At 45.5% G+C, this 12,135-nt stretch overlaps 1 protein-coding gene across 2 annotated transcripts; it reads left to right on the top strand.

Moving 5' to 3' along the window:
• Positions 1-9,947: 9,947 nt before the first annotated feature.
• LOC140737770 (zinc-binding protein A33-like) lies at positions 9,948-11,410 on the top strand. Of its 2 annotated transcripts, none has more exons than XM_073064410.1 (2): positions 9,948-10,087; positions 10,565-11,410. In XM_073064410.1, the coding sequence occupies exons 1-2, from the start codon at positions 10,084-10,086 to the stop codon at positions 11,125-11,127; spliced, it is 567 nt and encodes a 188-aa protein (XP_072920511.1). In that variant the 5' UTR covers positions 9,948-10,083; the 3' UTR covers positions 11,128-11,410. The 2 variants fall into 2 exon arrangements, with proteins under 2 accessions (XP_072920511.1, XP_072920505.1); XM_073064404.1 differs by having other exon boundaries at positions 9,948-10,105.
• Positions 11,411-12,135: the final 725 nt, after the last annotated feature.

Below are 12,135 nucleotides of genomic sequence, written 5' to 3'. Positions count from 1 at the left end.
TGATTCTTTCCCACTCTTCCCATCTGCATGAATCCCTCCTCCCTCTCTGCGTTGCAAGATAGTTCCCATCTCTTTCATCGTTGATGTTGTTGAACCTGGGCATGACTGGTAAGACCAGCCTTTATGGCTTGTTTCTGTTTGTCCTTGAACTGAGTCAATGCTCTCTGCATTATTTCAGAGAATGTTTACGAGTTGATTGTACGAGATAGGTCTTGTGTAATGTATAACTCAGTCCTGGTAAGGACAACACATTTCCTTCCCACCTTCCTCTTCCATAACGCTTCACATCGCTACCAAACTTGCTCCGTCACCACTGGATCCTTCTAAGTGAGTCGCTCGTTTCCAGCTCCCCAAATAACTTTCACATTTCTAAAATTTCTCTTCTCTACTTACTCTACTAAACAATCACCAACACTTATCAAGTCAGCCTCAATAATTCCAGCTAACCACATCACTCTATATTTTAATTTCCACCAGATTCTCCAAGTTTCAGTCTATCCATCCATATCTTCATCATCCTAATTCCCTACCCGCCAGCCAAGGCTTCCCATCTCCCCACTGACATCTTTAGTCCCCATCCTCATCTACTGTCCCTCCTCCCCCAACTAGACTTTCATCATTTCTGTTACCTTCTGAGTGGTTAACTCATTATTATCCCTATGAAAACCATCTTATTTCTGTACATCTTCCTAACCTCAGTCTTTTATATGTCCACTAAATCTGTATCCCCAAAACTTTACATCTCTGTCGATAAGTTGCACCTCTATTGAGTTTATCCAATTTCACCAACCCTTCCCATATCACTCAAACTCTTTCGCTTTCCTTACTCTTCACCTCCTCCAATTACACCCATTTTCACCAGTGTTTTCCTTGTGTCCTCCTCCCTCTACCCAACCCTTCTAACTTGGCCCCATTTTCCCTTTCATCTCACCCACAATGCCTGCTCAAATCCATCGTTCTCACTTTGAGTTTTCTTACATCTTCAGATATTCCCATGTCCACCTCTCAGCACCTTCTGATCTAATGCAAACAGTCCCATCTTTGCCAGCCCTACTCTTCTTCAACAAAAATGTCCACATCTCTGATACTAATTGCTCATCCGTTGATGTTTTCATCTCTGACCTTTCCAGTCTTCATCCAATGATTATGGATTTTCCTCCATATGTTCCCTCAGATCCCTCCCACGTTTTGCCCAATTCTTCCAATCTCCCCTCGCCCTTCCTGTATCCCAACCCTCCCACGTACACCTGGAACTTCTGATCTACCCAAATTCTTCCATCTCTGTTGAAGAGAATAAGACAACACTGCAGCAGCACTTAGAACATCAGACTGGGTTGTTGAACCTGTTGTCACTTTTGTTTTGCCCAGAATCAAGGCGACACTGTTCGGGACAAGATCCAGTTCGCTTTTGACTCTTTGCGGAAGTTTCTGGAGAAGGAGGAAAGGATGATTTCTGGAGAGGTTGAAGGACAGGAAGAGCAGTTCTTGCAACAGTTGGAAGAGAACAGCGCTCAAACTGGAGGCCACCCTGTCACCCTGAATCACCTCATATCAGATATTCAGAAAATGTTGCCCCAAGTGGACATTCCTTTACTTAAGGTAAGAATGTACCTTAATTAACATGCTAATTAACTGCATGTGTTAATTAGCAGTGAAAGTTGTTGACTAATGGTTCTTTCTACAGCAAAGCAGGAGGTCAATGTTCCGATCAATCCTATAGCAGTTCAGAACCAGATATATTATCACAGACTTAAATGACATAAAATGTGTTGTTTTGTGGCAGCAATACAATGCAAAAACATAAAAATATGATAAAAAAATTTTTAAAACGTGCTTAAGAAGGGAATAAAAATATTGTGTTCATGGCTTCATTGAACATTAATATATCTGATGGAGGAGAAGAAGAAACGACTTATAAATCATTGAGTGTATGTCTTTGGGCTCCTTGAATGTGGTAAGCATAAAATGAGACCCATGTAATTGGGCGATTGCTAGTCAGCACAGATTCATGGACTAAAGGCCCTTTTGCTCTATTACAATGCAACATGATACATTTCTCTCTGTGCAACTATACTTGGCACTCCCACTAACACAGCACATTTCAGTCCAGCCTCCTCACCGCTTGTGCCTTTGACCAGCTCTTATTGGTGAAGTGGGGCTAGATCCCAGTACTTAGTTGACTCTAACTTGCCTGATCTAATGAGACACAGGAGCACTGGGAGACGTGTCACATTGATGCAGTGGGAATGATAGGGTGGCGGGGAGTGCCTTTGTGGGGCAAGGCACGCAGTGGACAAAGAAATGACCCTTCCCCACTTTTGTTCTCACTTTCCACGCCAGGAAGCCTGTATTTTCAAGGGTGCCTTCTTTCCATATCTCCATACAAAGCTTTGGCCTACTGAGTTCAGCCCAGCTCACAGAGCAATCTCACTCCCCACCAACTTTCACTGTAACCACATCAAAGCTATTGCTCAATTAAAATTCGGGACAATTTAGAAAGGCAAATTTACCTGCCAAAACGCATGTATTTGGGAAGTGAGAAGAAATGGGAACAGGTAGGAAAAACCCACGAGGTTACCATAAAACCATAAGTTGTAGGAGCACAATGAAGCCATTTGTCCCATTGAGTCTGCTCCACCATTTCATCATGGCTGATCAAATTTTCCTCTTAGCCCCAATGTCCTGCCTTGCCCCGTATCAAGGAGAGCATACTAACTCTACACAGACAGCACTGGATGCTGGGTTGAACTATATCTGATGTGCCATTGTCATTACACATTAAAGTGCGAACTGAAACCAGACTAAGTTTGCTGATGGGAACCTTAGTTTCTCTTCCATTTTAAAAAAGCATCATGAGAAATGGTTCTTCCCCCCCCCCCCCCCTTTTCCAGATAAACGTTACCGTTGAATGATATCAACATTATAGAAATGTTTAAAATTATGAGAGACATAGATAAGGTGGACAGTAGCAGCCTTCTACCCAGGGCAAGGGAGTACACAACTAGGGGGCATCGATTTAGGACAAGAGGTGAAAGCTTTAGAAGGTGACCGAGGGACAACTTTTTCAAATGGAGAAAATGGAATGAGCTGCCAAAGGTAGTGGGCATTGTAGTATCATTTTAGAAGCACGTTTATAGGCAAATAGAGGGTCTAGGCTTGGAGAAGTATGGAGAAAGCACAAGAAATCCGGACTAGCTGTGTGTACACTGTGATCAGAATGGACTGGTTGGGCCAAAGGGTCTGCGCAGTATTGTTCTATGACTTAATGATTGTATGGCTGTTCTGAGCACGTTTTCCTATTGATTAATCCTGTGCTGATAACTCTCATTTCCTTCTGTAGAATATCGGTACCATACTTGACAGGTGAGTGACATTTTGATATCATTATGGGGTTTTATTTTTCTTTTGAACTACTCCTGTTACTTATACACACGCTCACTCTCACACTCACACACAAACACACAACTTTCGCTACAACTGAGCAGATGCAGTTCCTGAAAATCAAGCAGTGTGCAAATGCTGAAAATCTGAAAGAAAAAGAGAAAATACTGGAGACTCTTATTAGGTTCGGCAGCTTTTGTGCAGAAATATAAGATCTAGGTCCCTTTTTGAGAAGTAATCCACTATTGGACTGATCCTCTTTAAATGCCCCCAGTGATCCAGCCTCCACTACCCCCTATAAGAAGTTGTTCCTAGGGTACATCCGCTTTAAACAACCTGCCCTTTATCTTGTAACTCTACTCTTTCAAGTCTCTCTCAGAATCAGGATCAGGTTTATTAACACTGACATACGTCATGAAATTTGTTGTTTTGTGGCAATACTGCAACATAAAATACTAAAATTAAAACACAAAACAGAAGTAACGGGGTACTGTTCATGCGTTCATGGACCTTTCTACTAGTGGAAATATTTCAGTATCTATCCTGCAAAGAGACTGCAGATGCTGGAAACATGGAGCAACACATGCTGGAGGAGCTCAACGTGTCAGGAGCGAATTGGGTAGCTGACATTTCACGTCGAGCTGAAAGAGCAGAGGGAAGAAGAAAAGATGGAGGGGAAGAGGTGGGACAAGAGTTGGCAGGTGATAGGTGGATTCAGGTGAGGCATGATAGACAGATGAGGAAGGAGTAGATAGAACCATAGAACACTACAGCAGAGAAAACAGGCCATTGGGCCCTTCTAGTCTGTGCCAAAACTTTATTCCGCTAGTCCCATTGACCTGCACCCATCCATAACCCTCCAGACCTCTCCCATCCATGTATCTATCCAATTTATTCTTAGAACTTAATAGTGAACTTGCATTTACCACATCAGATGGCAGCTCGTTCCACACTCCCACCACTCTCTGAGTGAAGAAGTTCCCCCTAATGTTCCCCCTAAACCCTTCCACTTTCACCCTAAAGCATGTCCTCTTATATTTATCTCTCTTAATCTAAGTGGAAAGAGCCTACTCACATTTACTCTGTCTATACCCCTCATAATTTTGTAAACCTCTATCAAATCCCCCCTCATTCTTCTACGCTCCAAGGAGATCTGGAATTATGTAGGAAGCTGAGCGGTGACAGGTAGATAAACTCTAATAGGAAATGAAGGGGTAGCAAGAAAACAAATAAAGGAGCTGGCACGGGGTGGTTTGGGGAAAAGGTTGGAAAAGTAACAGAACAGAAACCACTGGAGAGACTGTGAAGGTGTGGGTGGAGGAGGGAAATAAACAGAGTGATGGGATAGGTGTAAGAGGAACTGGTTTGATCAGAACAGAGGCCCCTGATATTTGTGTTACTGCCACTGGGTAATATGAGGTGTTGTTCCTCAGCTTTGCATTTGGCCTCATTCTGGCCGCAGGCCTAACAGAGGATCGACAGTTCCATGTGGGAATGGGGATGGAATTAAGTTGGCTGTCACAGAAGCTCCAGACAGCCCCAGCGCAGTTACTATACCCAAGTTTCGATAATACAGATAGGACAGATGCCCTGTTATACAACAATACCAATAGGATGCGCAGAAGGCTGGTATTCTGTTTCAACAGGTGATCTTCAGTGTTGAATTACGATCTGATAACTTAACTGCTCCCCTTGCATGAAGGCTTGACTGTGCGTTCATTCACAGGGCTGGTAATCTTGTACGGAAACCGAAGGAAGTGTCTCTGGATCTGAGCCAGGGTGGTTTCAATGTCCCCTTGCAGTACTCAGTGTGGAAACGTATGTTTAAACACATCAAACCAGGTAAAGCTCTGTAGGTGCCTGGCAAAGCTCTCATATCCATGGTGCATACTTTGGGGAATTAGAGTGAGTACAGCGACTGTTACCAACTTGCACTAAGCCAGTGGATGGTCTGCAGTGCCCAGGATATTAGGGGTGTGGTGAGTTGAATTGCCTACTATCATTTCCTCTATAGCCCCAGAGGCTGCCCGTGTGTGTTTCTGCCACACAGCCAGTCCTTTCATGACCTGAAGAAGTTGTTGAAGGGGCAGAAATTCGGACAAGGTTTCAATCAAGGCTCTGGTGGACTGCTCATTATTACTTCCCGAAGCTTGAGTTAGCATTCTCCCTGCTGCTGCACACCAGACAGGTTCTTTGCCAATTCTACATTAAAACAGCTTATTCGGCAGAACTGAGAATCACATTAACTTTGCTCAATATTGTAGAATGTGGTGGTGGTTCTCCCTCACTCTGGATTGCCATCCATCCCTCCCTGAAACTGGATTCCCACGGATTCCCACTCCATCCCTCTCTCACTCCAGCACCGTGATGGCTTACCTACCCTGTTTTCCCCTTACCTATACTATTTCTTTTAAAGTGCTGAGTGTCCTTCTTTGGTCTTCAGTTGAACCATCTTCCTACACAATGCCGGCCGATATGATGCATCCCGTGTGCACTTCTCAACACGTACAACAGGCTGGAGGAACTCAGCAGGTCGGGCAGCCCTGACGAAGGGTCTCGGCCCGAAACATTGTTTGCTCATTTCCGCGGATGCTGCCCGACCTGCTGAGTTCCTCCAGCGTGTTGTACGTGTTGATTGGACCACAGCATCTGCAGTGTTCTTTGTGTTTACCATGTGCACTTCTGTTACAAGGAACATTGGTGGCGGACCCAAGTGCAGGACACAGACACGGGGGTAGCATTAACAGAAGTGTGTTTATTAATAGTTGCCAGGGAGGCCGGAGAGCGAGGATTAAGCGCTTACGTGGACGGGAACATTAGTCAACGAACTGGAGGAGCCTGGACTTGGGCCAAGATGCGGAACCCGGACCTGGACACGGATGCGGAAGCCGCGCTCGAACTTGGACACGGACATGGAGCCGGGACTCGAACTTGGACACCAGACGACAAAACCAAACAAAGTCAGACAATAAGTATCTTGGCTCGGAGTAGCGAAAACGGCTGGCTAAACTCAGCTAAACATGAAAAGGACAGTATTCACAAAGCAACCCCAGGCACCGAAGCAACTTAGCGTCCAATATTCCCAGCTGCCCGGAACGTGCATTGCAGCACTGGCTCAGGAGACGGACAGCCCCGAGTGGATGTAAGCTGGAGTTTTTATGCTGCTGGTTCAGATGAAAATCAGGTGCCCTAATTAAGGAGCCCTGTAGAACATGGGGAAAAAGGAAATTAACTGAAATGAGGAGTCAACGGACTGGACCATGACAACTTCATTTCATATTTTTGTCCTTAATAAACCCCATTTCTCCATATCTCCCTCTTTTGCTATTTAATTTTCCAGAGAATACTTTCTGATCTTCATGCCTGTTACAGATAGACATTTCCTCATGCATTCTCTTGGCCTCTTCATTTTCAACTCCCTCTGATCCTTTTGTAAACAGGCTTCTTCCTGCTAGTATCTACAATCTGACACTTGTTATGGGCAAGTTTTTTTTGCATTATCTTCCTCAGTGTCACATTTGAATTTCAGTGGGATCTGGAATTCAGTGTACCTTCTTTAATCCTCTTGGAAATGTTCCTCAATTGTACCTTTAACACGTCTTCCTTCAAGGCAGCCCAGACTGCTGTCCTGTCATTGATTCCAATACACTTGAATCATTGCAATCGGCCTTGCCCCAAATAAATAATTTGACTTTGGGTTACACCTCCTTTTCTAAAATTAACATAAATCATACTATCATAAACAAGAAATTCTGCAGATGTTTGGAATTCAAAGCACCGCATACAAGATGCGGGAGGAACGCTGCTGGTCAGGCAACATCTATGGAAAGGAATTTCAGACAGAGGCCCTTCTTCAGGACTAGAAAGGAAAAGCGAGACACCAGAATAAAAATACAGGTGGAGGGGAAGGAGGATAGTTGAAGCTGAAGGTGAAAGTTGAAGCGCCAGGTGAGTGGGAAAGGTAAAGGGCTGGAGAAGAATGAATCTGATGGGAAGGGAGAGTGGACTATAGTAGAAAGGAAAGAAGGAGAGACATAAGGAGGAGGTGATAGGCAGGTGAGAAGAAATAAAAAGTCAGAGTGGGGAATAGAAGAAGAAGGAAGAGAGGGTTTTTTTTTTTTAATTGCCAGAAGGAGAAATTGATGTTCGTGGCATCAGGTTGTATGTTACTCAGACGGACTATTAATTGTTACTCCTCCACCCTGAGAATGGCCTCATCATGGCACAAGAGGAGGCCATGGACCAACATGTTGGAATGGGAAAGGAAACTGGAATTCCCATCCCAACACGTTGGTCCATGACCTCCTCTTGTGGAGAGTGAAGAAGCAATACCTTGTATTCCATCTGGGTAGCTTCTAACCTGATGCCACGGACACAGATTTCTCCTTCAGGCAATAAAAAATCCCCCCTTCCTCTATTCCCCACTCTGACCTTTTACCTCTTTTCACCCACCTGTTACTTCCCCCTGGGTCTGCTCCTCCCTCCCTTTCTCCTATGTCCATTCTCATCTCCTATCAGATTTCATCTTCTCCAGCCCTTGACCATTCCCACCCACCTGGTTTCATTTATCATCTTCTAGCTCATGTCCTCACCCTCCCCCACCTTTTATTCTGGCATCTTCCCCTTCCTTCTCAGTCCTGAAGAAGGGTCTTGGCGCGAAACGTCGACTGTTTACCCATTTCTATAGATGCTGTCTGACTTGCTGAGTTCCTCCAGCATTTTGTGTGTGTTGATTTGGATTTCCAGCATCTGCAGATTGCCTCATGTTTGGAATTAAAATGGTTGGTCATCGGGAAATTATGCTTTTGGCTGATGGGCCGAAGTGCTTGACAGTCCCCAATTTATAACTGATCTCACCAATGTAGAGGAGGCCTCTCAAGATACGATAGACCACCATAACAGATTCACAAGTGAAGTGTCATCTCACCGGGAGGGTCCGTTTGGAGCCCGGAATGGAGGTGAGAGAGGAGGTCAATTGGCAGATGTAGCACTTTGGCCATTTACATGGATAAGTGCGAGGAAGGAGATTAGTGGTGAGGGATGAATAGACAAGGGAATCAGGGAGAGAGCGATCCCTATTGAAACTGGAAAGTGAGGGGGGGGGGGAAAGAAGTAAAGGTGTGTTAGATGGTAGGTTTGGACAAGAGCAACTCTATCCCTATTAAGAAGGCGGAAAGTGAGGTGAATGTGGATGTTTGGGAAATGGAGGAGATGTGGATGAGGGTAGCATCAATGGCAGAGGAAGGGAAACCCGTTCTTTGAAGGAGGAAATATCTGAAAATTAAAGCTTTATCCTGGGGAGAAGCTGAGGAGACAAAGAATTGAAAAATAGGGAATATCATTTTAAAAGATATAGGACGGGAACAGGTATATTCAAGATGGCCGTCGGAATCACTAGATTTATAAAATATGTCGCTCGACAGTTTGTCTCCAGAGATGGAGACACAGAGATCGAGAAAGAAGAAGGAGGTGTCAAAAATGGACCAGGTGGATTTAAGAGCAGGGTGGAAGCTGGAGTACAGTTGATGAAATTGACAAGGTCAGCATCGGCACATAGACAGCACCAGTGTAGTCGTCAATGTAGCGAAGGAGGAGTTGGGGAGAATTTGCAGGGAAGGCTTGGGACACGGGCTGTTCCACACAGCCAACGAAAAGGCAGGCATAGCTGAGCCCCCTGCGCGTACCCACGGCGACTCAAAATCATACTGTGGCGAGCATTCGGTCCACGTTGACAGAGAAGTAAGCTCTTTAAACTCAACAACCGTTTTTATTTTTTTTACAGACCGGGCGCTGTGACCCGGGGATAGAACCCACTCAGTCGCCTATTGACAGGGGAGGAGACCAACACACACCCTGGTTACTGTGAGGGTGACCCACCAACACAAGGGAATAATTGTATAACCCAAGCTAAAATGTAACAATGAACTTGAATTTCCCACCATAATCCCAAGAACGCATTTTAACACAAGAACGATAAACAGTATTGGCCATTAGAAATGCGGGGGCGGGCACGTCCCTCCCCGGAGAGTCACAATACCATATTATGATCACTATCTTCCGAATACTCCCTCAGATGAAAAATATTTGACCCACGGCATTCCCTGAACCAGCAAAGCTCCCGTCTTCGTTTGGACAAAAACAAACTGCTCATTTGGAATTGGTACTGTTACTGTTTTTTTTAATGATCACACGTAACGCTACGACAGTGAGAAACCTTGTTTGCGTGCCGTCCGGATAGATTATTCCATACATAAGGTAGTAAAAGGCAAAGCAAAAACAGAATGTTACAGAGAATGTGTACTGCACGCAGGCAAATAAAGTACAAGAGCCACGATGACGTAGACTGAGATAGCAAAAGATGATCTTTGTCGCATGAGGTCGGTCAAGAGTGCCAGAACGTCAGAGTCTTGCGTTTGGATCTTGTTTCTTCCACCTGATGGAAAGGGATGAGAAGGGACAATGACTGGGTTGGGGGGGGGGTCTTCATTATTTTGGCTGCGGGAGGTGTAGACTGAGTCACTGGAAGGGAGGCTGGTTTGTGTGATGGACTGGGCGCTGTTCACAACTCAGAGCAGTTGCTGTGGGGAACGGTGTCATTAAGCTGGAAAGAATGGGCTGAATGGCGCTGTTCTCCGGCTTTAGGAACATTCAGCCCTGGATTCCATCCTTCATTGCCTTGCGAGCTGTCTGTGTGGAACTGCAATGCGTGGGTGCTTCGACTTTTGTGAGCTCGTTACTGACGATTTAACTTTGCTCTCTGTTTTCTTTTTCCTTATTCACTGTTTATTTTTCTATTTTCGTGTTTCTCTCCTTGTAACCCTCTGTTCCTCTCTCTTATACTTAGCGTTCTTCGCGTGTTTCCCTCCGACTTGCACTTCTCTCTCACAGACATATTATTTTCTCTTTTTTCTCATTTATCTCTCTTTATCGCTCTGGTCTCGCTCTCGAACTGTTTTACCCTTGCCCCTGTCCCGACACTTTATTCCCTCTCATTCACCATTTCTCTTACCGCGCTCTCCTTCCCCCTCTCTGTTCTTCGTTTTACCCTTGCCCCTGTCCCAACACTTTATTCCCTCTCACTCACCGTTTCTCTTACCGCGCTCTCCTTCCCCTCCCTCTGTCTCTATTCTTTGTTTTGCCCTTACCCCTGCCCCAGCACTAACACTGCTCTTTTTTGCTTCAGTTCCCACACTCCTGACTCTGGACCCGAAAACGGCGAACGCGCACCTCATCCTGTCCCGGGATGGCACGGAGGTGCGAGTGGGTGACAAGCAGGAAGACATCCCGGACAATCCGGAGAGGTTCAGTCACTGGCTGAGCGTCCTGGGCGCCGAGGGCTTCAACTCGGGCCAGCACTGCTGGGAGGTGGAGGTGGGCGATAGCACCGTCTGGCAGGTGGGCGTGGCCAAGGCTTCTGTCCCCCGCAAGAGAGGTTTCGCTCCCTTCCATTGGCAGGAGAGCCGGAAGTTCTTCGCCCCAGAACCCCAGGCTGGTGTCTGGGCATTGGCTCTGCTGGACGGAGAATACACTGCACTGACATCGCCTCCCATTGACCTGCGTCTGAAGGGAAAGCTGAGGAAGCTGGGGGTTTATCTGGACTATCCTGCAGGCCAGGTGTCTTTTTACAATGCCGACGACGTATACCACCTCTACACTTTCAAAGACAAATTCATCGAGGAGATCTTCCCTTACTTTTATATCGCTCACAAGGGAGACTCCCTGAGACTCACCACACTAGGCATCTGAGGAACATCTCCGTGGAATGCCCTCCTCTCTCGCTCCCTTGCCCTCTTTCTTCCCCTCGCTCTTCCCTTCCCTCTCTCCCTCTCTCTATCTCTCACCCTCTCTCTTCCCCCCTCTTTCCCCCTCCCTCTCATTGTTGTCCACAATGCTGCCCCAAGCTATTGAAATATGGACCATAACTCCTCAGGAACATGCTCTGCCCATATCGGTGGCTTCTGTTCCACACTCACCCCTTAGAGTTCTTTGCAATGAGGCTGCCTGAGGTAGCATGCTTTGTTAAGATAGAGGCAGGTGCTATTTGTATTTGGAAATAAAATTGAAGGCATATTTTAAAAAATCGTCGCTTTGATTTATAAGAGGATGAGGATAAATTTCCAACAGCAAAATGAAAAATATTTCACTGGATTTAAAACGTGAAGAAAATAATTGTGACATTAATGAGACAGGTACAGAGAAGATTCTAGAGTCTGATGGCTTCCACCCCAAGGGAATAGCAAAGGTTTTTTTTTGAACAGACAATGCTACAACACTCAGCAATTCAGACATTTGGTGCTTCTGATCCAAGACATGTCAGCTCTGGGAAAGAGAGAAAGTAACTTTTCAGTCGCAGCAAAGTCCGGGAAAGGAGGGGGAGATCAAATATAACATTTTTGATTGTTTGAGACCAAAACTCAGTAAAGGAATATTTAAATAATTCGGCCATGAACTCTCAAATAACTGTCAGGATCAAAATTGTACCTGAACTACACCAATGCTTGAACATGGTACGTATGACACGAAAGAGTCATTTTGATTTTAAGTGCTAATCTTAGCAGATGCGGTGGGAAAGTATTTTCAGAATAGAGGTGCATTGGCATAAACATGAGACAGGGAAATTTGCATGAAAATTTGAAATAGACTCCATATGTCTAAGGTTACCGGCTGGTGGCGTAGTGGCATCAGCGCTGGACTTCCGGGTGAGAGGTCCCGAGTTTGAACCCGAGTTTGGCTCCCTTGCACGCTCTCCACCCG

The sequence above is a fragment of the Hemitrygon akajei genome, chromosome 2, assembly GCF_048418815.1.
Source record: "Hemitrygon akajei chromosome 2, sHemAka1.3, whole genome shotgun sequence".
NCBI classification, from domain to species: domain Eukaryota; kingdom Metazoa; phylum Chordata; class Chondrichthyes; order Myliobatiformes; family Dasyatidae; genus Hemitrygon; species Hemitrygon akajei.
Note: the sequence above shows the minus strand (reverse complement) of the source record. Positions and strands in the feature narration are given on the sequence as shown.

Excerpts from the sequence above, each read along its gene's own strand:
- LOC140737770 (XM_073064404.1), top strand. The coding sequence starts at position 10,084 with ATGCGTGGGTGCTTCGACTTTT. Across the intron at positions 10,106-10,564 it reads GCGTGGGTGCTTCGACTTTT|TTCCCACACTCCTGACTCTG; the intron begins GTGAGCTCGTTA and ends TTTTTGCTTCAG.